Raw genomic sequence first — 21,964 nt, 5'->3', positions numbered from 1 at the left:
GACGTCCTGTGTGCTGGGTCTCGCAGGACAGGGCCAGAGTCGCATGCAACCGACCGAACCGTCGCCTCCGCCGCCTCTCTGCAGTTTACGTCACACGCCCCGCCGTCACACCCGTCACCCCCTTGCCAGCCCTCCGTGACCACGCCGTGACAGCATGGCTCCCCACCTCGGCCTCGCAGCCGTCGCCTTCGTCTCCCCGCAGAACCACCCCATCCTCGTCCGCTCCTTCTCCCAAACGCACGACGACCTCCTCAAATACCACTACATCGCACACACAAGCCTTGACGTCGTCGATGAGCGCAGTGCGCGCCCCTCTTTTTTTTTTTGGCTGCTGAGGCGCTGATGTGACGCGCACGATCCAGTCGCCGCCGCGCCAAAGTCGGTAGAGTGCTACCTCGGCTTCCTCTACTCCATGGAGGACGTCGCCGTGTACGCCTACATCACCCCGCCAAAGGTCAAGATCATTCTCGCCCTCGCCCTCACCGACGCCGTCGTCCGCGACGCAGACATCATCACCGTGCGCCCGTCTCCCGCGCTTAGCCTTCCACCCACGCGATCCTGAAGCGCTTTCTCTTCTTCATCCTCCCCCCGCTGCAGATATTCAAGGCCCTCCACCTCGCGTACTACCGCTCCGCCGCGAACCCCTTCCTCAGACTCAACCTCGTCCCCGACGCGGCCGCCGACCACGAGGCCCTCGTCCTCGCCGGCAGCACCCGTTGGACCGCCTTTCGCACCCGCGTCGACGACGTCGCGCGCGCAGCCGGCGCCGTCGCCCTCCCCAATGCATGATATTTTCTTTTCCCGCCGATGGTGACGTGCGAGCGAGTGAGCGAGCGCCTTTGTGCGTCCGGTTCTTCTTGCCCACTTTTCACGTCGCAGACACGCTTAGGCGCTATCCGTACTGTGTGTGATAACGAGCAAACGCGCGCGCGCGCGCGCGAACCTAGAGAGAGCATCGCTCGCCTTCCAGTTGACTCGGCTGTCTCCAGGACGCGGCAGTCGAGACAGATACGAGGCGCACATTCTTCTCGTCCAGTACGTATTAGTCGCACACGCCCCCAGTTCATGTCCCCGCTTTTGCTGCAGAAATAAATCGTGCGCCCGTGGCCGATGGCCGTTTTGAAAGCTGGAGCTGGCATCGCCCCGAGAAGTGTCGGCGCCGGGCTGAGTTCCAAGTCGCGGCATTGCATTGTAAAGCTTCCTCCTATCGGTGCTCATTGACCGGCGATATCAATCCCAGGCCGCCAATCGGCATGCGCCCCCCCTCAAGATGTATTGCGCACGCTGTCGTTTTCAGGTGCTTCGTTAAGCTTCATGCATGCTCGCTATCCCCGCGCTGACGACCAGAGCCAAGACTGCTAAAAAAGGCATTGGAGTGTACACAAGCTCGTCTGCAGGCGGGCCACACGCCACGCCCTCTCTCAAAGGCGGCACGACACAGTGCATCCTCTCCCAACCCGGCTTTCCACAGCCCACCCCAGCGCCGACGTCCCCCGCCCACCGCCTCGGGCCCGTGCCAGGCGCAGGCATCGGCATGTATGCGACCCGCGCGATCGCAGCGGGGGAGCTCATTGTCTCCGAGCGCCTGCTCCTCGTCGCCTCGGGCGCCTACCATTCCCAGCTCCAGCGCAATGACACGATCGCCGAGGCGCTTGCGCACATGTCGCAAGACGACCGCGTGGCATACATCGCGCTGTCCAACGCGTACGATGCGGCCGTGCCGCAGCTCTTTGCGATTTGGCAGACGAATAACTTTGATATGACCCAACATCTGCACATTCTAACCTGAAAAGCTAGAAGGTTCAGGGTAGGACAGGGGTATGGCAGGGCTAAAGAGGCCATTAAGAGGTGAAGAAGTCACCCATGCCAATTCTAACCTGAAAAGCTAGAAGGTTCAGGGTAGGACAGGGGTATGGCAGGGCTAGTAGTATTACCGACACTTTTGAGTCCACCGATATCCGAAACTACTGTGTTGCCAATTAAATGCAAATATAAATATGAAAAAATCCTTTCTGTAATATTCATACCCTGCTTCAACTTTGAGGCCCAAAAGCAGTGAGATTGAATCAGGGGTTCAATAGATATGGATTTAAACAGTCTACCCCCTAAAACCAGACTGTGTGAAGCACAGTCTGGGTTTTGGGAACCAAATCCGAAGTTGCACACAATTCTGTCTGATTCAATGAGCTTAAAATGTATTTGTCATGGTACCCTAATATTTTCATTAGTAGACATGGAGTACTGAAGATGTTACAGGCAAAATACAGAATTAAGGGAAAACCTCAAAAAACCGAGTCTCCAGTCCACAATTGTCCTTTGATTTTCCATTGCAAAACTAATAAAATGCTCCTACATACACTACCTTTCAAATCATTCTAACCTGAAAAGCTAGAAGGTTCAGGGTAGGACAGGGGTATGGCAGGGCTAAAGAGGCCATTAAGAGGTGAAGAAGCCACCCATGCCAATACATGGCTGACATGACGAGCCTGTCCGCGGCTGGGGAGGCTCGTCATGTCAGCCGCGTATTGACAGGGATGAGTCCCGATACGCGCCTGACATGACGAGCCTCGCTGCAGCTGGAGAGGCTCGTCATGTCAGCCGCGTATCAGCTTGGCTGAGTCTTGATACGCGCCTGACATGACGAGCCTTGCTGCAGCTGGAGAGGCTCGTCATGTCAGCTGTGTATTGGCAGGGCTGAGTCCCGATACGCGGCTGACATGACGAGCCTTGCTGCAGCTGGAGAGGCTCGTCATGTCAGCCGCGTATTGGCAGGGATGAGTCCCGATACGCGGCTAACATGACGAGCCTCGCTGCGGCTAGTGAGGCTCTTCATGTCAGCCGCATATTGGCAGGGCTGAGTCTTGATACGCGCCTGACATGACGAGCCTCGCTGCAGCTGGAGAGGCTCATCATGTCAGCCGCGTATTGGCAGGGATGAGTCCCGATACGCGCCTGACATGACGAGCCTCGCTGCAGCTGGAGAGGCTCGTCATGTCAGCCGCGTATCAGCCGCGGCCACTCATCTTCTTTCCACCTCCACCTTCTTGTCCTTGTCTATGGCTATCCCTCGCTCATGCTGACACCCACGGTTGGGAACGGTCGACATCAACGAGAGATATGTCGTCACTCACCTCAGTTCCTCCCCTGTACGCGCACACCTCCCGCCTTCATCTTCGCCCCTCCCTCAACGTTATAGCCATGAACGACACGCTCGTCGCCGTCCTCTGCTCGTAACCCGCTGCAGCAGCACACAAATTTTGCAGCATGCAGCCCCACTCCGCACAGCAGCTTTCAGCAGCCCTTGTTGTTGTTTGGCTTCCCCTCCCCTCTCTGCCGAACCCCCCACCCTGCTCGCGTCCGCCTAGGCAACGACGCCACAGACAACCTTGTGCCAAGCAGCATTGCAGCACTCCCGCTCATCTCACTCAATGAGATGCGGCCACGCACCCTTCTATCGCGCGCACTCTCCCGACTACTCACTCCCCGGCCTGTGCGGCCGCAAAAGTGTGCACCCATCCATCGCACACCCTGCCACCTGTCCATATGCATCCATCACTACCCTCGGTGCCGTTCACGGCCTCTCTCTCCAGAGCTTCCAAGCGCGGATCAGCATCCTGTGCAAGGTACGCCTGCTGCCGTTCTTCGTCTGTTCACTCCTTTGACCTGATCGCACACGCACACGCACACACACAAATGCACACACTCACGCACGCACGCATATACGCAGGATCACATTTGCCTGCTCCGGCGCTGTCTCGGTCGATATCATCAATAATACCTCCGCATCCCCCTCGCCTTCCTTGCTTCGCTCTCCCTGACCCTGCCCGCCCTCCTCCGCACGCAGCCGTGGCCCGCAGCCCGCGAGCGCTGGCAGCAGGCCCCGGAGCACGGACCGTCACGCGCGAGGGATCTAGTCCATGCGCGTGGGCCCGCGTGTCAGCGCGAGATCTCGTTGGGCAGTGGTAGCGTTCAGCTCGAGGGAGGTGCCAGTGTGCATCGCGACGAGGTGGTGTTAGTCAGTGTCCTGCCGTCGGCGTAGCGTGGGGCGGGGCGGCGTATGCGTGCGCACTATTTACTCGGTGCGCTGCTTGCTTCCTCTTTTTCTCTCTCTTTGTTCTTAACACAATGCTGATTTATCCTGCGTGCTGCTTCGCAAGCAGCGGCAGGGTGCATGCAGGTTGCATTGGAACTGCTAAAAACTGTTGCCTCCGGAGCTCGCGACGGAGTACGTGTTCGCCATCTGGGGCATATTTAAGCGCGTGCTTGTATGCCAGGCGTGCGGAGTGGCTCCAGGACTACGCAGTGAGTACCTCCAGCAGCAATGGCTCCTCTGGCAACAGCAGCACAACGGCTGACAGCAACCCCACGAGTCTTACCTCCCCACCGCCGTTCCCCCGCTCTCCTCACTCCTAAAACCCGCTCTCAAGGCCAACCTCGGCCTCGAGGCAAAGGTTGACGCAGAGCGCGCAACCGATATCGATGCCAAGGCCCGCCGCCGCAACCTTTCACAGACGCTCGGGCAGACATCGGTGCGCAGCTCTCTCTTCCTCTTCCACTCCCTTCTCCTTCTCCCTTCCTCTCTCCCTTTTTTTTTCGCTGTCCCTGCCTTGCTGACTGGCATCACAGCAACGGAGTTGCGAGACACTGGCACTGACAACGACGAAGTGGCGGACGGCAGCGGTGCGGACGGAGGGCCGGACGACACCATGTTCGACGCATAGCACGGGAACAGGTGCTGCAGGCTGTGGAAGGTAGCGTGCACGCGTGTCGCACTCAACGTACGTCCCTCTCGCTAATGCTCGCGCTCATGTACTCCGTGACGAATGGGATGCTAATTGGCCGCGCGCTCTCTCTCGCTCTCCTCCTCTCTCATCTGCCCCGCTCTCACCTGCCCCGCTCTCACCTGCTCCGCTCTCACCTGCCCTTTCCCGCCCCGCCCTCTTCGCCAAACACACCTTCAAACCTGACCGCGACTGCTACAACTACCGCTATGACCACAGCGACCACGACTGCGGCCCCACAGCCCTACCTGCCCACCACAGAGCGCGTACTCTGCGCCTCGCTTGTGCCGTCCTGTACATGGCCGTGGTTCTGCAGGCTGTGTGCCACGCTGGCAGGACATGCTGCAGGTACAAATTGGCATCCTGTGTGAGGTACGCCCGCTGCCGCTCATCCCTTTGACCCAACCGCACACGCACACACTAACGCATGCATGCACGCATGCGGGATCGCATTCGCCTGCTCCAGCAAATCGACATCACCAACAACACCTCCGCATCCCCCTCGCCTTCCTCTCCTCTCTGACCCTGACCCTGCCCATCCTCCTAAGCACGAATCCGCAGCCCGTGGCCCACGCTGCGCGCTCGCATACCACCTGGGACCACGTCTGTGCGGAGCCGTGCTATCCGGGTGCGTGTCCGCCGTGTGCGGTGACCGAGGCTGTGCGGTGCTGGGGTGGGACAGTGGAGAAGCGGCTTGCGTGCGGGGAGGGAGAGAAGAAGGCGTGCGCCGTGGTGCATGGAGACGGCGAGGAGGAGGAGCAGTGGGTCAGTTTGTTTGATTGCGGGAATTCGTGCGATCGGTACGTTCTTCCTCTATCCACGCCGGACTTCGACTGATAAAACTGTGCTTTTTAGACCCTTCGTCGGCGCTGTTAATCAGTGCATTCAGCCCTGCCGCACGCCCTGCCGCACCTCTCCACTCTGCCCACTCTCCCCAACTCTCACAACCCGCTGACCCTGCGACAAACACCCCCTCCACCCCCTCCGCGCCCTTCTTCCCCCCTCCTCCTCGCAGCCCGTCTCCTCCGCACAGCCTGCACCGACCTTATCCCGACCTGTATTTCCCTCTGCCTCTGGCTGTGCGCACGCGTACGCAACGCGCTGCTACGCCGGCCCATGCCTCCTATGCTCCATCCCTCTCGTGTGCCCATGCAGGTGCGGCGCGACGACGCACAACGTCCCGTGCAGCGCTGTCGGCGGTGCGGCGCCCGCGCCCGAGATCCTGTGTGACAGGCCCTACGGCGCGCTACGCGCGTGCGCGCGCCACTAGTGCACGCGCGTGCTACCCCCTCATGGCGCTCGCCGGCCTGGGTGCCGCGAAGGGCAAGAGCCGCGGGCGCCGTGGGACCGCAGGACATCGTGGACGAGGCAGGCTGGCACGAGTGCGATCTCGTATGTAGGAAGCCGCTCGCATACGGGAACCACCGCTGCGAGGAGCGGGACCACAAGGGCCCGTGCTCGTCGTGCCTGCGGAGCTCGTTCGAAGGGGTGCGTCGCGCGCTTGTCATCTCACTAGGCTGGACTGTACTTGATGGTGAGATGTGCGCGCGTGCGCAGATGATCTACCACTGCGGCCTCACGATCCTCGACCCGCCGATCCCATGCGGCACGCGCCTGTGCTGCCCGCACCCGTGCACACGGCCGCCGCCGGCGTGTGAGCACCCGCGCTCACCATACGCGTGCCACGCGGACGACGCGCGCGGGTGCCCGCCGTGCCCGTTCTTAACGACGAAGCTGTGCGCGTGCAGGAAGCGCACGGTGGACAACGTGCGGTGCGCGCAGGCGCACGAGCGCGTCGGCGTCGGCAGCAGCGGGTGCGGGCGTCTGCAGCGCTCTCGCCGGCATGGGCGATAACATGCGCGCCCCCGGCAAGGGCAGCCGCTCCTTCGACTATGTCCTTACTCGTCTCCAAGGCGGGCTCCATAAGTCTCGAGAGACTGGAGCAGAGCTCAACTCCCTCTCGGGCGCGATGAACGAGATCCACGAAACACTGAGTGGTGTCCCGGTAAGTTCCTGCCTCCTTGCCTTGTACGCTGATTTTCGTTTGACACACATGCCAGCCCTCGAATCTCCCTCCATACCCCCAAACAATTCCTCCTGTCCAACCGCCCCAGCCACCGCCCCCGACTGAGCCGCCCACTAGCGAGAGCTCGGCGCCAACTCCTGCGACAGTCGTCGAACTACAGTCTCAAATGCAGGAATCCCAAGTCTCTCTTGCCTCCTTCGTCGATAAGATCTGTATCATGGAAGGCATGCTCTCCGAGCACGAAGCCATCAATCGCGAAGTCAGCACCCTCCACGAGCTGATGGAGGAGGAAAAACGCGAATTAGACAGCGCACGCTGCAGACGACGTTCGGGGACGCTGCGTGCCGAGGATCACGATGGCGGCAAGTACGGAGGCGACGACGACGACGCGCAGAGTATCACGACCGTCACGCCCCACTAGCTAGAGCGCGTCGAAGACGAAGACGAAGACGAGGAGCAGCTGGCGGCAGAGGAAGAAGAGGAGGAGCGGCGGCAGCGGAGAGACGAACTAGGAAGGAGGCCGAGTATTACCAAGGTTAGTAACTCCCGCTCTCCTCCTTTCCGTCTGCCCCCTGCCCACCACCGAGTACCCTCGACCCCCTTGAACCCTTGAGCTCACGCACCCGCCTTCGCTTGCCGCCCACATTTGTTTACGCATGACTCCTCCAGCTCACGCACGCACGCCCGACTTCTCGTCAACCCCTCCGCCCGCCTCTCCCTCATCCTGCATCATTGCCGACACCGCCCACGCGCTCGACCCCGCATCCTCACATCCTCGTCTTACCTTGTCCTCTTGACGATGCGACCCCTCAGTCCCCGCACACACTCGACCCCGCACACGCTCGACCCTGCACACGCTCAATCCCCCATCTGTCAGCCATCCCGCGCTCGTGGCTGAGGAAGTCGAAGAGGAAAGGCGGCGGCGGTGGAGGATGAGGAGGGCTGTGAGCTCAGATGGGCATAGACGATGGGAACGTCGTGATGGATGCAGGTGCACGCACGCCGGAACGGGCGGTTCGCGAGTGTTGCAGGGGTGACGCTTGTCTCCTCGACACTACTCCTGCCCTCCTACTCGTCCTTTCAAAACCCTCGACCTTCACTCCCTCAAATTCCCAACTGTCGACTGCCCGCGGATCGCACCCAGACCCTACCTCAAGGATAAGGAACGGCTATAGCGGAGAGACATACTGGAAAGAGGATTGAAACGGACAACGAGGACATTCACGATGGATGTAAACTCGTTGAGCAGGCCGGTACGTCGTCGTGTCTCGTGCCAGTTTCTCCCTCTCCCGGACATTCGTATCCCCCACTCTCATCTTGTCTATCTGCTATGCCCACTCACCTGTTCTCCGCCACGCCCGCCAGCCTGCTCGATGCGCTCCGACACCACACCCTCGTTCTCCTTGACGACCATACACACAACCCCTTCGACACTCGACCTTCCTTCCCTCATGCCACACATCCGCTACCTAGCCCCAAGATTCGACCTCCTTCAACCTCCTCAACGGCACGCACGCATGCACGCTCCCTCGCTCCCTCGATGGTCCGCACCACTGCCACCCTGCGTCCTCGAGCCCTTCAAGCATCAAACTCTCCCTTGAGCCCATGCGTTCTCTCAACGCCAAGCGAGCATTACCGAGATTCCGACGTCCCTCTGTCGTCGTTGTTGCTCCACTGCGCCCGAGTTTCGGTCACACTTACACTCCGCGTTCGAGCACGGAGGATCGCAAACATCATGCTACTCGCACTTGAGCGCGTCGACGAGGAGGGTGAGGAGCAGCTGGTGGTGGGGAGATGAGCTATCTACTTTATAGTCGTACGTCACCAAGTTGTACAACCAAACCTATGCATAGCTGCTGCAGGAGCAGTGCGTGCTGGCGCTGCACGAGCGGCGGCGGCGGCGAGCAGGATACGACCTGTGCGAGGGCGTGCACTTGTCGATGTTCATCGAGTCCTTCTCCTTGACAGCCGACAGAGTCCCCAGCCCGTTGTCATCGTCGTTAGCGTGTAGTTGAGCATGTTGAACATCGAATCATCGAGAATGCGCACGATGATGACAACCTGGAAGAACTGCAGCCAAGAGGTGTGGTGCACCTTCTTCTGCATGCTCGCGCCGTGCAGCGCGATCTGCTCCTGGAAGCTGGCGGACTTGTGCAAAAAGTGGCAGTAGTTTGCATTGTGCGTCGGAAACTCGGGGTCATCTGTCTCAATATGTCAGGAAATTCCGAGGACAATATGATTGGATTCTAACCTGAAAAGCTAGAAGGTTCAGGGTAGGACAGGGGTATGGCAGGGCTAAAGAGGCCATTAAGAGGTGAAGAAGCCACCCATGCCAATATACGGCTGACATGACGAACCTGTCTGCTGCTTGCGTAAGGCAGCGTCGTTGAAAGTCTTGGAGATGCGGCTAGTAGTATTACCGACACTTTTGAGTCCACCGATATCCGAAACTACTGTGTTGCCAATTAAATGCAACTATAAATACAAAAAAATATTTTCTGTAATCTTCATACCCTGCTTCAACTTTGAGGCCTAGAAGCAGTGAGATTGAATCAGGGGTTCAATAGATATGGATTTAAACAGTCTACCCCCTAAAACCAGACTGTGTGAAGCACAGTCTGGGTTTTGGGAACCAAATCCGAAGTTGCACACAATTCTGTCTGATTCAATAGGCTTAAAATGTATTTTTAATGGTACCCTAATATTTTCATTAGTAGACATGGAGTACTGAAGATGTTATAGGCAGAATACAGAATTGAGGGAAAAACCTCAAAAAACCGAGTCTCCAGTCCACAATTTTCCTTTTATTTCCATTACAAAACTAATAAAATGCTCCTACATACACTACCTTTCGAATTATACCCTAATTTTATTATTTGGATGAGGGGATCCAGAGATATGTAATTGTTTGTGATGTTGAGGGTATTCTGCAACCCGGAGACACAGTTTAGTCAGCATCGGGAAAGGGCGGCACACAGTCGGGAGATTGCGGGTGCACAGTTGTCACACTGTTGTCACACCACGCACAGTCTCTCTGTTGCGCCACACAGTCCGGCCGAGACCGCACACAGTCCGGATTTTGGCGCTGGTTCAGCGCCACACAGTCCGGATTCTCGGTGACAGTCCGAGATTTGGCGGTGAATCTGCGCCACACAGTCCGGCCGTGCCGCACACAGTCCGATGATTGTCGCGCCACACAGTCCGACTGTGTCGGAACACAGTCCGACTGTGTCGGACACAGTCCAAGTTTTCCCTCCGACTGTGTCGGCACACAGTCCGACTGTGTCGGACACAGTCGGAGTTTTCCCTCCGACTGTGTCGGCACACAGTGCCCTCCAACGTCTCGTGATCAAGCACGCCGCCACGTCGCGTCGCGTCGATCCTCCCCGCACATTTGAACATCGAGCACAACACGCTTCCTCGGCCGAGGTCTCTTTGCTCTCTCAGGACATTTTGGATTTCATTAGTGAGCTTTTTATTCTTCTGAACCCTTCCTCTGCATGCTCTCGACGACGCCAGCAGACAACCGATGCTCAGAGAAAGTGCGCACTGCTGATAGCGTTTTTTCTTACAGTTTGCAGCTGCAATACTCCGGGCACCCACTCCACGCTCTTTCCACACCCTCTTCCATCTCCACGGGTTTCTCTTTTCTCATCAACATCCACGACATCCGCGTCAGCGCCATTCTCTTTAAACGACTGCTCTGCGCCCATCCTGTCTCACGGCGCATGGAGCAAAGCGACTATCTTATCACACGAGGTTGAGCACGTTGAAGAGAAGAACAAGGAGCAGATGGTGATAGAGGCAGAGGAGGGACAGCGGCTGTCGAGAGACGAGGGTGGAGCGACGGGACGATGGTGATGGACACACGCTCATCGAGCAGGCAGAGCGGTACGACGGTACGTACCTCCTGTTATCGCCCTTTCCGCCTGCCCCTCCCTCGACATCCACGCCTCGAACCCCCACGCATTCGTCTTCTCAGCCCCCTGGCTCCTCCTCGCATGTGTGGACCGACTACTCCTCCCATCCGCCCGCCCCTCCCTCGACTTGCGTACCCTCGACTGTTCGCACTCCCGCCCTCGATGCCACGCACTCCCGCCACCCAGTGCGCTCGACCGCCACCTGTTGCACCACGACAAGAGGCCCAAATTCGCCTCTCGCGCGCTCCCACACCTCCGCGCTCATACCCTTCGCCTTCCCAGTCCTCCACCACGCTTAGCCCTGTGGACCATCCCACTTCTCCATCCACCCACGACTCGCTTGAAACAATGCCGGATCAGCTCAATGTCGACACTTGGTTGCAGGACAAAGCAGGACGAGAATTGGCGGCGCGCTGTCCAGGGCGCCCAGTCGCTCTACGCGGCGTAAAAGTGCCGGTGGACAAGTCATGTTGCAGAAACGGCCGCGTGCTGTCTGCGGCAGCCAGGCTCCCCACAGCCCAAATTCGCCGAAGGTGAATTTGGGCTTTGTGGGGAGCCTGGCTGCCGCAGACAGCACGCGGCCGCCGCCTTCGCCGGCCTCATTTCCTTCTTTCCTCCTCTCCCTCTCCTCCTCTCTCGTGCTCTTGATGCTGACATTTGACATCACGAACAGCCTTCTCGGCAGAACGTTGTCGGACACATGACACTAGAGGGCCTCAAGCGAGCTAGTCGAGTGTACGATGGCAGCAGAACACGCGCTCTTACTGTTCCAGCAGTCTCAAGAGTACAGTCGCGCAACATGCCCAGGCTTGCAGCCTCATTCTCCCCTTGTATCTTCTATTTGTCGGCCAATACCATATGCATGTAGTCCGCGCGACTCGTTCCATGTACTTTGCGTGCATATACACCTCCCTCGAAGCTACTTTCTTAGGTGCTCCTCTGTAGCTACAGCCTGTATTATTTTTCTTGTTGTATTTAGATTTATATTTTGAACTCAGGCCCGTTCACCCACACGATTTGTGGGCGAAATTTTTCGCCCGAAGTGGAAGGAGCACCACTCTACCTCGATCGTAATGAACAGCTCTCAATCCAACTCTTCGGTCTATGCTCGTCTCTCAGTACCTCTTCCGTCTCCGCGATCCCTCGTCCACACCCTGTCCGTGCCAATGTCGACATCCTCTGCAAGCCTGCAAGCCAGAGACTTCTCGACAGGCCATCAGCCACATCCTCTTCTTCTACGGGACGATCGGTTGCGAAACCAGCGCAGACGCTGGTCCAGATGAGCGAAACAAGCACTTTGAACCTTTCATTGTGAGTTATCTTTTGTTCCTTTTACTTCTCGACACCCGCTTCCTTCGTGCTCTCTTTCTTTTGCGCTCTCAATGATGCAAGCGGACGATGGGCCTCCGCCGAGGCCCTGATAAAGCTAGCATCGTTGAGGACGTGTACTGATGTTTCCTTCTCTTTTCCTCTACTTCTACTATCTACAGATCCTCGAGGGACTAACCTTTCCCTTCCCGACCCCGTCTCTGTCCTCGTCCACGCCTACGCCCCCGCTCACCGCCGTCTCTTTCCCCTGCGCCGCCACGATGTCGGCCGTGGAGGCGTTCTGCTCCACCAACACCCCCACGCCCACGCTGCCTGATAAAGCTCCAAGCATCGTGACTGTCTGAGCGTCAAACACGACGACAAAGAGGACCACACTGACAATCACGACGACAGCGACAACGACCACGCTGAGGAACGGCGATGGCGGAAAGATAATCTGGGAAGAGAGAGGGCGCGGACGACGAGGATATCCATGAGGTATGTCGTCTTTCTTTGCGCTAGCGCCTCCCCCAATGCCGTCGTCCAAGAACTCGCTGCAAGACCCGCCCCCGCGCAGAGACAGCCTCAGCTACCGCGCGCACCACCCCCGTCCTCCCAGCTCGTCGTCGTCGCTGTGCCTGAAGGTCTGTCCCTGGGATGATTATCAGGTGCATATATGCTGATCGGAATACGCCTTGCAGGTCTACCGCTTGCGGTCACGTTGGCGCTTGCATTTGCGACGAAGCGAATGACACAGGAAAAGTTGCTCGTGCGCATCCTCGGGTCCTGCGAAACGATGGCAAACGCATCTGTCATCTGCACGGACAAGACAGGTACCTTGACGCAAAACGAGATGACCATCGTCGCCGGCTCCGTCGGCGTTCACTCCAAGTTCGTGCGGCAATTTGAGGACAACAAGGCGCGCTCGAACGTCGATGACCTGAACACGTCGGACGACCGCAAGCGCGTGCAGGACTTCTCGCTCGACCAGGTGTAACTCAACAAGGTGCTCTCACCCGCGCTCAAGACGCTCTTCAACGACACGATCGCCGTAAACTCGACCGCGTTCGGGGACCGCGACGCTGCGACGGGCGAGCTCGTGTTCGTGGGCAGCAAGACGAAGACGGCGCTGCTCAAGTTCGCGAAGGAGCTCGGGTGGGCGGATTACAAGCAGGTCCGGGACAGCTTCGAGAGCAGATGATTCCGTTCTCGAACGACCACAAGGCCATGGGCGTCGCGGTGAAGCTGCCCGACGGCCGGTGGCGGCTGCACGTTAAGGGCGCGAGTGAGATTCTGACGGACAGGTGCTCGCAGCATCTCGTGGTGGAGCAGGACGGCTCGGGCGAGGCGATTGAGATAGCGCCGATCGGTGAACTTCCCTCAAACGACGCCGTGGCCGCAGAGCTCAGGCGTGTAGGCCTCGCCGCGAAGGAACACACGAAAGCAAAACCAAAGACCATGCACGGGCCCCACCTCTCCCCTCTCCGTTCTATCACACCCTCTTGATGAGCAGCCAAAAGACATCTCGCCATCCATCTCCACTTCCGCTCCTCCCCAGCATCCAAATCCCAAACACCGATGCATCCCAATCACTATCGTCAAGCCCGACCCCGCCCCTGACCCCGCCCCCAAGCCTGCGCCTCCCCTCCCCTCCTCCCCCTTCCCTTCCGCTTCTGCATCGCCCGCCCCCAAACCCACCTCCTTCAAAGACGCAAAACCCACCCGCGACAGCACCAAACCCAGCGTCGCTGTCGCTACAACCACTGCCGTGCCACCCGCGTCCACCGCACACGCCCGCCCAAACACACCCGTAAGTCCCCCGTCGCCGCCGACGGCCGCTACTCCCCGCGCGGGCGGCGGCGTCTTTTGCGCCTCGGGCGCGCACACGCTCTTCCCCGCGTCTCCGCCCGCCGCCGCCGATCCACCCGCCCCGCGTGCCCTAGCCACGCCGGCGTCCGCAACCACAGCGACGACGACGACGCGGGCCAAGCCTCCGATGATGCTGTTCGCGTTCACGCGCGCGTGGGAGCGTGAAAACGACCTCGCACGCGCTGGGCGCTCTTATGCGTGCGTGCGTTCTCTCTTCCTCTCTCCTCTCTCTCCCCCTCTCCCTTTCTCCCTTCGCTCGCGATCCGCCCCCGCTCACAACTCTGACTTCCTTCCTCCGTGAAACCTCGGTGTCGAACTCCCGCTGACTTCGCTCTGTCCGCTTGGCCTTCGCCGTCCCTCCTCTCCGATGCGACACGACACGCACGCTCTATCACCACTGCCCATCGAACGCCGCCACCACGCCCACAGCAAATCCCGCCCCCCGCTCTCCCCCGCCCTCTTCCAAACCTCCCTCGAACTCGCCCCCTCCCCTTCCTCCTATCCACCTTCCTCGCCCTCACCCCTCACCCCTCCCCCGTGCCCTCCGCTAACGACGCCGATGCAGCACCAGCCCCACGCTTGCTCGCCACATCCGCGCGTACATGACCGACCTCGCGCGCACCCACGCTTCGCGATCGTCGTCCTCCTCATGAGCCGCACCGAGCGCGAGCGCGTCGCGGAGCTGTGGGCCGCCCTGCGCGCTGGCGCCGGCGATGGCGATGGCGGTGGTGATGGAGCGCTGCTGGAAGAGGACGTGAGGTGGTGGCCGCGCCGTCGCCCATGGACAGGAGACTCACTTCCACGCCCATCTCGCTGCGCTCGCGCGGCACCTCGACTTGTGCGATCGACTGGTCGAGAGAGGGGAGGAGGTCGATCAGGAGATAACAAGGATGATGGAAGAGTGGAAACGCGTCGAGGATGGAGGCGAGAGTATGAAGGAGGAGTGCGAGAGGTTGCTGGAGGAACGGTTTAGTCTGTTAGTCCGCACAACGCGTTCTCTATCTCTGGATTTCTCCTGCTTTTTTATCAGAATCATCTGGCCTATCAATATATTTGCGGCTGACGATGACTTCATACGGTCAGGATGCGCTCCTCGAGCTGCAAGACGCGCTCGGCGCTCGGCTCGACTATTTCGCCGAGCTCGAGCACACGCCCCGCATGCTCAACCATCCGGGCGAGGCTCTCGTCCTTCAAACGGACTTTTTGTATATGGTCGAGCGTGTCGATGTGTGCATAGAGTTTCTGAAGGGTCATGTACGGTCTCTCTCCCGATCATTTTCACACCAAGTCTCGCAATTACGCGTTGATTTTTCTGGAATAGCGCCATTACAAGGAAGCAGACATCTACCTTCTCCGTTTTGAGCAGTGCATGACACGTGCTATGACACTCGTCAAAATGTACGCCGTCGGTTCGCTTCGCGCGCTCGCGCAGGACGTCGCGAGGCGACTTAGTGAGAATGTGTGGTCGCAGCCTTCTCTATGAATCCAAGCTGTTTGCTAACCTGTTCTTCACTTACTTAACCATCTCACGCATGGCGAATCAACCTCACAGGACGTGTCCCCTACCGTCCAGTCTCACCTGCTCTACACACGTTTCGCAACCGTCGCTGCCACCTTGTCTCCGCTCCTCTCTGAGCTCGAGCGCCATGCCGCGGCACACCCGGCATCTCTGTCTTCCCTCCTCGATGAGTGCCATGCTGCATACTTCAGCACTCGGAGGAGCTTGTTGGTAGCTAAAATCGCGGAGGAGGTGAAGGGACTGGAGCCTGGGAGGGCTGAGGTGGTCGAGTTGGTGAGTCATCTATGCTTTCTCTGTTTATTAAATTTTTGAGGGGGCTTGTTGATATTTACGAATTCATCGATATATGCGTGCCAGACACGAGCCGGATGCAGCTATCTCAAGCAGCTATGCACCGACGAATTCGAACTCCATAGGTCGTTCGGGCGAGGACCATCTCTAGTACGTTCTACAATCGGTCTTCGCTAACTGATCGCTAACGCATAGACTTCCCCTCCCCTTCGGCACATTGGGCTTGTCTTACCATCGAGGACAGCGCATACCTCGAAACTCTATGCGACTACCTCTACGATGATCTACGCCCACGTATCCTCCACGAACAACGCATCTCTGCGCTATGTGATGTGTGCACCGTCCTCCAGGCGCTGATGGTACTCGACGCGCCCGCGCCTGAGATGAGCACTGGAGTTGATTCCGACGAGGAAGACGTCTTCTCGACCAACGCCGGAGTCTCCCGTGGCAATGCAGGCACGCTGCACATTAGCCGATTGTTGCAGATGGTGCTTCAGAATGCGCAGACACGGCTGTTTTTCAAAGCGCAGGCGGTCATCCAGAGCGAGATCAGATACTATGTGCCCAAGACAGAGGACCTGGCATATCCCGATAAAATCGTTGGTAAGCGGCTCTATCTCTCTCCTCTGGGGGTTCCGTCAACATGGTGCAATCCCTTCACTCCGTTGATTCCATCTATATTCTCAAGAAAGGAGGCTGATATGTCCTTTTTCACGTTGTCAGCCGCGCGTACGCCCATGACGGGGTTGCGGGAGAAAGAGCGCGAGAGCGTGCGCCAGCTGTTTGGTGCTTAGAATCAAACCTCGCTTGCCAGCCTCGAGCGTCGCGACACGTGGTTCCTGACGCTCGATACGACGGCACGCGTGCTTGCGCAGCTGCACGACTTTGTTCAGGTAGGTCTTAAATTTTCAACCTCTCTTGTCACTGCCGCGTTCTGCTCATATACTTATGGATGTATCATATCATTCATGTATGTGCGTGCGCTGCACCCCGAATCAACGCACCCGTGAAAGCCTGCAATCTTCGATGATCTCGCGCAAGAAGCCATTACACTTTGCCGACATTCGCTTTGCGCTGCCGCTGAGATGATAGAGGCCAGAGCCACGGGTGCTGCGCTGGATGCGCATCTGCTCACACTTAAACTTGATGCGTGATCCTGATCCAGTCTTGAGTTTGAACCCGACGCGCATCATTGCCTACACACCACAAGTTAGAGCGCTCGCAATACCACCAAAGCATCACTTACTCTCGCAAAGTCATCCCAACTCATCGATCCCCGCGCCCCCGAACCCACCAGCAACTCAAGAACCTGTCCTTCCGGTGAGTAACTACATCCCAAGGCCGCTTATGACGCTTAACGACTCACCTCGTACGACCGACGATCGACGGTGATCGACGGTATCATGGAAATGGCTGTGTACCTGGGCAATCTCGAAGGGACTTGTGAACACGGATGACATTAGCTGCTGGGGGGAAGGAGACGCGAAGTGTAGCGACGTGGATGGGTCTTGAGGGCGCGGTTGCGTTAGCAGTTGGTAGAGAGTCAATGTGTCAGCTCAAGTGAGTACTGTTGAATCGCGGTGTATGAACCGCTTATGTCGTCCTTTCACGGGACCTACATACCCTGCCTACGCCCATACCCCTTCACCGACCGCCCCCACTCGACCACCTCTCCTTCGCATGACGCCGGACCACCACCACGAGACTATCCGATCAGTATACTGCGCATCAGCGAGAGCAATTACGTTGGAACGGACGGTATAGGTTACTTGGTGAGTCGCGTCCCACCGTATACAGCCCTCCTCCTTCCCTCATCACCCTTGTCCGTAACATGCATCTCTGACTCCCGCACAGACGACACGCTCGCGGGGCGTCCCTCCTCGCCCATATTCCTCTCCACGTCTGCACCGTCTGCCGCCCGCTCCCTCAGACCACACGCTCATTACACTTCTCTTACGCGTCTAGTCCTCCACCGGACTCTTGGGCTCGCTCGCCTTCCGCCCGCTCCCTCGCCCGACTCGCGCCGGCTCCCGCTGACGACACGCGCGTCGACTGAATCGCGCCCGCACACTCCCGCTGACGACACGCGCTCTCTATCCCTCACCCGACTCGCTTCCTCAGACGACACGCGCGTCGCGACTCGCGCCCACACATCTCACAGGCGCGCGGGGCGTGCCTCCTTCCTTCCCCCGCGATTCCGTGTCTGCCAGCCCACAGGAGCGTTGTGTCCTCCCAACGCGCGCCCGCTCCCTCTGACGATACGCACCCACTTCCTCTGACGACTCGCGCCCGCACACTCCCGCTGATGACCCGCGCTCTCTGTCCCTCGCACGACTCGCGCCGGCTCCCGCTGATGATACGCGCGTCGACCGACTCGCGCCCGCACACCCCTGCTGACGACACGCGCCCTCTATCCCACGCCCACGACTCCGTGTCTGCCGGCCCACAAGAGCTTTCTGCCCGATGCGCGCCAACTCTCGTTGACGACAGTGCCCACCCACACGACGTGCGCGCGAGTCCGCCTCCACCCTACATCATCCCTCCTCGCCAGCTTCCTCCTTCCCTTGTGGTCCGTCCGCCGATCTTCTCTCGATCCCTCGTCACTCCACCCACGACACGCCTGTGCCCTGCCTACTCTTGCCCGCTGAGGCAACGAGCGTGCGAGCCTGCCTACAGCATCCCACGTCCCTCTACGCCTACCTCTTGTCCATGACGGATCCTAGTGCCGTCCTCCTCCTCGATCCCTCGTCCGCGAATACCTTGTGTGCGCCCGACTGGCGCGCGCTCGGACGACACGCTTGCGGGTCCTCTACCTGGCTCCTGCGTCCCTTCTCGTGTGGTCCCTGCGTCGGCCATCTCCCGCATCCCTCGACCACGAGTCCCTGATGCCCGCCCGAGTCGCGCTCCCTCAGACGACGCGCGCGCGAGTCTGCATCCCACATCTAGCTTCCTGTCTCATCGTACGCCTCATCGTCCGCGTGTGGTCCCTGTGCCGTCCCCTCCTCGAACCCGACTCCTCGACTCCAGATCCCTGGTGCCTGCTCGAGTCGCGCTGCTTGCGTCTCCCACTGACGACACGCGGCCGCTGCATCGCCCGACTCGCGGCTGCTCCCTCTGACGACCCGCGCAGCTCCCGGCTCGCGTCCGCTCCGCCTAAGTCGCGCCCGCTGCCTCTGACGACACGCCCGGCGCCCGACGTGCGTCTCCCTCTGACGACACACCTGGCTGCTGCCTCGCCCGATTCACGCGCGCTCCCTCAGACGACACGCGCGTCGACCGACTCGCGCCCGCACACTCCCACTGACGACACGCTCCCCCTATCCCTCGCCCGACTCGCGCCCTCTATCCCGCGCCCACGATTCCGTGTCTGCCGGCCCACAGGAGCTTTCTGCCCGATGTGCGCCCACTCCCGCTGACGACACGCGCGCGCTCCCTCGCTCGGCTCGCGCTCGTACATTTCACACACGCGCGGGGCGTGCCTCCTTCTCCCCCGTGCTTCCGTGTCTACCGGTCCACAAGAGCGTTGTGCCCGCCCGATGCGCGGCCGCTCCCTCTGACGAGTGGCGCCCACTCCCTCTGACGACTCGCGCCCGCTCCCTTGGATGACACGTGCGTGCCTTCTTCCCTCCCCCGCGATGCCGTGACTGCTAGTCCACAGGAGGATTGTGCCCGCCCAACGTGCGCCCGCTCCCTCAGACGACACGCGCGTCGACCGACTCGCGCCCGCACATCTCACACGCCCACGGGGCGTGCCTCCTCGCATCCTCCTCGTTGCCACGTCTGCCTGTCCACCCAATCGTCCGCGCCTTGTCCTTCCGCCAAACTCCTTCTCGTTTCCGGGACAGCCCCGTGATTCTGCATGTGTCGCGTGATCCGTCCACCGTCCGCCTCGTGCTGTCTCCCTCCTCGTGCCGTCCTCCTCCTCGTGCCCTGAAAGCCCCATCCGCGATTCCTTAGTAACTGCCCTATTCGTGCCTGCTCAGAGGATGCGCGCGCGAGTCCATGTCCAGCCTCCATCGTCCCTCCTTGCCGGCCTCCTCGTCCGTAATTGGTCCATGCACCGTCCTCCTCGATCCCTCGTCCCCGAGTTTCATGTGCCTGCCCGACTCGCACCCGCACAGCACGTCAGATAAATCCTCTCCGTCGCCCCGACTTCCAGACGACGCGGCGCCCGCGACGAGGACCTCGAGGGCCAGCAGACGAGAACATGTGCAAATGGATCTGCACAACGACAAGCTGTCGTGCGTGAGAATCCCGCTCGCGCATCGCTGTCATCGTCCCTGCCCACAGGCCCTCAATGACAACCCCTGAGGAGGAAGAGAGAGAGGCGCGAAAGCACGAGAGGGCCGACCCTCATCTCTGCCAATGTAGGAGATGGGCCGATCTCGACGAAGCGTTCGAACTGGTCCTTAGTGAAGAGCAAATCGTGAGTCTCGATCCAATGAACTGGCGACGCGAACTGGTAGGCCAATAGCTCCCCGAGGATGATGTACGCCAGCTTCTGACGTTGCTCAACATCGTACCAAGTCTCCTTGTCTCACTTGCGCAGAACCTTAGACAAGCGCAGCGAAGAAATTTGGTCATAGATGAGCTGGGCGTACTCTTTCGAGACCTCGAACAGCTTGGCCTACATGATTTGGACTGTACTTGCCCTCGAGCATGTCGGCGTTCATATGGGCGGTGTTGATCTTCTTCGAGAGGCCTGGCAGTGCATTTATCACGAAGATAGAGATGCTCTGAGCGGGATGCTCACAGGTACGGACAGGCATGACGCCCACCCACAAGTAACGAGAGTGGCAGAGCACATCAATCCTGAGAAGAGGAATGGTGGCGAAGCCGCATTCGAGCTTGATGTGGCCCTCAGGCTTGCGCTGCGACTCGGGGCGCTTGAAGCAGTTCTCGACGATTTCCGTTAGCATTTCCTTGACCTTCTCGATGCTGAACATCTCCGTTAACTGTGCAAGATTCAGCCATCGATACACTATGAACGTTCACATGTACTAACTTTTGCGATATCCACCTTCTCGAGCTTGAGGTAGTTGAGGACGTTGGCCAGTGTCTGAAGCGCGGTCAACTCTCCAGCGCAGACATATTGTTAACCCTATGCAAAGATCAGATTGAGACAGATTGAACGAAAAATATCTACTAACCTCAACGTTGAAGTTGACGATTTCAACGAGACAGCCGGGGCGGATAGCGATTGTTTCGACCACCTTGCGTAAGGCAGCGTCGTTGAAAGTCTTGGAGATGCAGCTGGGATTGACGCGTTGACGGCGCACATGGCATCTAGTAGTATTACCGACACTTTTGAGTCCACCGATATCCGAAACTACTGTGTTGCCAATTAAATGTAAGTATAAATATGAAAAAATTCTTTCTGTAATCTTCATACCCTGCTCCAACTTTGAGGCCCAGAAGCAGTGAGATTGAATCAGGGGTTCAATAGATATGGATTTAAACAGTTGACCCCCTAAAACCAGACTGTGTGAAGCACAGTCTGGGTTTTGGGAACCAAATCCGAAGTTGCACACAATTCTGTCTGATTCAATAGGCTTAAAAGGTATTTGTCATGGTATCCTCAGATATTCATTAGTAGACATGGAGTACTGAAGATGTTACAGGCAAAATACAGAATTGAAGGAAAACCTCAAAAAACCAAGTCTCCAGTCCATAATTGCCCTTTAATTTCTATTGCAGAACTAATAAAATGCTCCCACATACACTACCTTTCAAATTATGCCTTAATTTCATCATTTGGATTCTAACCTGAAAAGCTAGAAGGTTCAGGGTAGGACAGGGGTATGGCAGGGCTAAAGAGGCCATTAAGAGGTGAAGAAGCCACCCATGCCAATACACGGCTGACATGACGAGCCTGTCCGCGGCTGGAGAGGCTCGTCATGTCAGCCGTGTATTGCAGGGCTGAGTCCTGATACGTGGCTGACATGACGAGCCTCGCTGCGGCTGGAGAGGCTCGTCATGTCAGCCGCGTATTGACAGGGCTGAGTCCTGATACGCGCCTGACATGACGAGCCTCGCTGCGGCTGGAGAGGCTTGTCATGTCAGCCGTGTATTGGCATGGTGGCTTCTTCACCTCTTAATGGCCTCTTTAGCCCTGCCATAACCTAAGGTTAGGTTAGGTTAGGTTAGGTTAGGTTAGGTTAGGTTAGGTTAGGTTAGGTTAGGTTAAGGTTAGGTTAGGGTTAGGTTAGGTTAGGTTAGGTTAGGTTAGGTTAGGTTAGGTTAGGTTAGG

General features: G+C 58.6%; 15 protein-coding genes across 15 annotated transcripts; 12 read left to right on the top strand and 3 right to left on the bottom strand.

Moving 5' to 3' along the window:
• Window positions 1–181: 181 nt before the first annotated feature.
• On the top strand, window positions 182–660 carry HETIRDRAFT_17090 (uncharacterized protein; the record flags this gene model as incomplete). Its single annotated transcript, XM_009544849.1, has 3 exons — window positions 182–302; window positions 363–517; window positions 598–660. Coding segments are annotated over 3 exons (339 nt in total), but the record flags the coding sequence as incomplete, so codon positions are not given.
• A 658-nt stretch (window positions 661–1,318) lies between these two features.
• HETIRDRAFT_449241 (uncharacterized protein) lies at window positions 1,319–1,789 on the top strand (the record flags this gene model as incomplete). The annotated part of the gene is made up of 1 exon (XM_009545018.1): window positions 1,319–1,789. The coding sequence occupies one exon, from the start codon at window positions 1,319–1,321 to the stop codon at window positions 1,787–1,789; it is 471 nt and encodes a 156-aa protein (XP_009543313.1).
• Window positions 1,790–3,428: 1,639 nt separating this feature from the next.
• On the top strand, window positions 3,429–4,721 carry HETIRDRAFT_449240 (uncharacterized protein; the record flags this gene model as incomplete). Its single annotated transcript, XM_009545017.1, has 5 exons — window positions 3,429–3,623; window positions 3,845–3,983; window positions 4,040–4,061; window positions 4,275–4,302; window positions 4,359–4,721. The coding sequence occupies 5 exons, from the start codon at window positions 3,429–3,431 to the stop codon at window positions 4,719–4,721; spliced, it is 747 nt and encodes a 248-aa protein (XP_009543312.1).
• Window positions 4,722–5,862: 1,141 nt separating this feature from the next.
• HETIRDRAFT_47514 (uncharacterized protein) lies at window positions 5,863–6,051 on the top strand (the record flags this gene model as incomplete). The annotated part of the gene is made up of 1 exon (XM_009544918.1): window positions 5,863–6,051. A coding segment is annotated over one exon (189 nt), but the record flags the coding sequence as incomplete, so codon positions are not given.
• A 573-nt stretch (window positions 6,052–6,624) lies between these two features.
• Window positions 6,625–7,228, top strand: HETIRDRAFT_312498 (uncharacterized protein; the record flags this gene model as incomplete). Its single annotated transcript, XM_009545016.1, has 2 exons — window positions 6,625–6,786; window positions 6,842–7,228. 2 exons carry the CDS (start codon window positions 6,625–6,627, stop codon window positions 7,226–7,228), a joined length of 549 nt encoding a protein of 182 aa, XP_009543311.1.
• Window positions 7,229–7,319: 91 nt separating this feature from the next.
• On the top strand, window positions 7,320–7,705 carry HETIRDRAFT_314316 (uncharacterized protein; the record flags this gene model as incomplete). The annotated part of the gene is made up of 2 exons (XM_009545015.1): window positions 7,320–7,342; window positions 7,477–7,705. Coding segments are annotated over 2 exons (252 nt in total), but the record flags the coding sequence as incomplete, so codon positions are not given.
• A 510-nt stretch (window positions 7,706–8,215) lies between these two features.
• On the bottom strand, window positions 8,216–9,528 carry HETIRDRAFT_443856 (uncharacterized protein; the record flags this gene model as incomplete). The annotated part of the gene is made up of 4 exons (XM_009545014.1): window positions 8,216–9,008; window positions 9,165–9,260; window positions 9,321–9,339; window positions 9,505–9,528. The coding sequence occupies 4 exons, from the start codon at window positions 9,526–9,528 to the stop codon at window positions 8,752–8,754; spliced, it is 396 nt and encodes a 131-aa protein (XP_009543309.1). The 3' UTR covers window positions 8,216–8,751.
• Window positions 9,529–10,215: 687 nt separating this feature from the next.
• On the bottom strand, window positions 10,216–11,304 carry HETIRDRAFT_407987 (uncharacterized protein). Its single transcript, XM_009545013.1, has 3 exons — window positions 11,284–11,304; window positions 10,382–11,196; window positions 10,216–10,273 (listed from the first exon to the last, which is right to left on the bottom strand). Exons 2-3 carry the CDS (start codon window positions 10,518–10,520, stop codon window positions 10,251–10,253), a joined length of 162 nt encoding a protein of 53 aa, XP_009543308.1. The 5' UTR covers window positions 10,521–11,196; window positions 11,284–11,304; the 3' UTR covers window positions 10,216–10,250.
• Window positions 10,662–11,264, top strand: HETIRDRAFT_313703 (uncharacterized protein; the record flags this gene model as incomplete). The annotated part of the gene is made up of 1 exon (XM_009546295.1): window positions 10,662–11,264. One exon carries the CDS (start codon window positions 10,662–10,664, stop codon window positions 11,262–11,264), a length of 603 nt encoding a protein of 200 aa, XP_009544590.1.
• Window positions 11,305–11,831: 527 nt separating the features above from the next.
• HETIRDRAFT_102244 (uncharacterized protein) lies at window positions 11,832–12,400 on the top strand (the record flags this gene model as incomplete). Its single annotated transcript, XM_009545012.1, has 2 exons — window positions 11,832–12,038; window positions 12,218–12,400. The coding sequence occupies 2 exons, from the start codon at window positions 11,832–11,834 to the stop codon at window positions 12,398–12,400; spliced, it is 390 nt and encodes a 129-aa protein (XP_009543307.1).
• A 128-nt stretch (window positions 12,401–12,528) lies between these two features.
• HETIRDRAFT_102243 (calcium transporting ATPase) lies at window positions 12,529–13,541 on the top strand (the record flags this gene model as incomplete). The annotated part of the gene is made up of 4 exons (XM_009545011.1): window positions 12,529–12,679; window positions 12,737–13,026; window positions 13,063–13,209; window positions 13,260–13,541. The coding sequence occupies 4 exons, from the start codon at window positions 12,529–12,531 to the stop codon at window positions 13,539–13,541; spliced, it is 870 nt and encodes a 289-aa protein (XP_009543306.1).
• A 1,130-nt stretch (window positions 13,542–14,671) lies between these two features.
• Window positions 14,672–16,868, top strand: HETIRDRAFT_46903 (uncharacterized protein; the record flags this gene model as incomplete). The annotated part of the gene is made up of 9 exons (XM_009544899.1): window positions 14,672–14,884; window positions 14,988–15,158; window positions 15,226–15,363; window positions 15,457–15,696; window positions 15,781–15,864; window positions 15,954–16,317; window positions 16,438–16,484; window positions 16,509–16,607; window positions 16,728–16,868. Coding segments are annotated over 9 exons (1,497 nt in total), but the record flags the coding sequence as incomplete, so codon positions are not given.
• Window positions 16,869–17,309: 441 nt separating this feature from the next.
• On the top strand, window positions 17,310–17,993 carry HETIRDRAFT_102241 (uncharacterized protein; the record flags this gene model as incomplete). The annotated part of the gene is made up of 1 exon (XM_009545010.1): window positions 17,310–17,993. The coding sequence occupies one exon, from the start codon at window positions 17,310–17,312 to the stop codon at window positions 17,991–17,993; it is 684 nt and encodes a 227-aa protein (XP_009543305.1).
• Window positions 17,994–18,019: 26 nt separating this feature from the next.
• HETIRDRAFT_449234 (uncharacterized protein) lies at window positions 18,020–19,847 on the top strand (the record flags this gene model as incomplete). Its single annotated transcript, XM_009545009.1, has 4 exons — window positions 18,020–18,283; window positions 18,438–19,079; window positions 19,366–19,622; window positions 19,652–19,847. 4 exons carry the CDS (start codon window positions 18,020–18,022, stop codon window positions 19,845–19,847), a joined length of 1,359 nt encoding a protein of 452 aa, XP_009543304.1.
• Window positions 19,848–20,008: 161 nt separating this feature from the next.
• On the bottom strand, window positions 20,009–21,658 carry HETIRDRAFT_449233 (uncharacterized protein; the record flags this gene model as incomplete). Its single annotated transcript, XM_009545008.1, has 4 exons — window positions 20,009–20,215; window positions 20,316–20,669; window positions 20,720–20,773; window positions 21,578–21,658. The coding sequence occupies 4 exons, from the start codon at window positions 21,656–21,658 to the stop codon at window positions 20,009–20,011; spliced, it is 696 nt and encodes a 231-aa protein (XP_009543303.1).
• Window positions 21,659–21,964: the final 306 nt, after the last annotated feature.

The sequence above is a fragment of the Heterobasidion irregulare genome (genome assembly GCF_000320585.1).
Source record: "Heterobasidion irregulare TC 32-1 unplaced genomic scaffold scaffold_03, whole genome shotgun sequence".
Lineage (NCBI taxonomy): Eukaryota > Fungi > Basidiomycota > Agaricomycetes > Russulales > Bondarzewiaceae > Heterobasidion > Heterobasidion irregulare.
This window is presented reverse-complemented; position numbering and strand designations above follow the sequence as displayed.

Coding starts and splice junctions, on each gene's coding strand:
- HETIRDRAFT_407987 (XM_009545013.1), bottom strand. CDS start 10,520: ATGGGCGCAGAGCAGTCGTTTAAAGAGAATGGCGCTGACGCGGATGTC. Junction 10,274..10,381: donor CGGAGTATTGCAGCTGCAAA/CTGTAAGAAAAA, acceptor TAAAAAGCTCAC/TAATGAAATCCAAAATGTCC.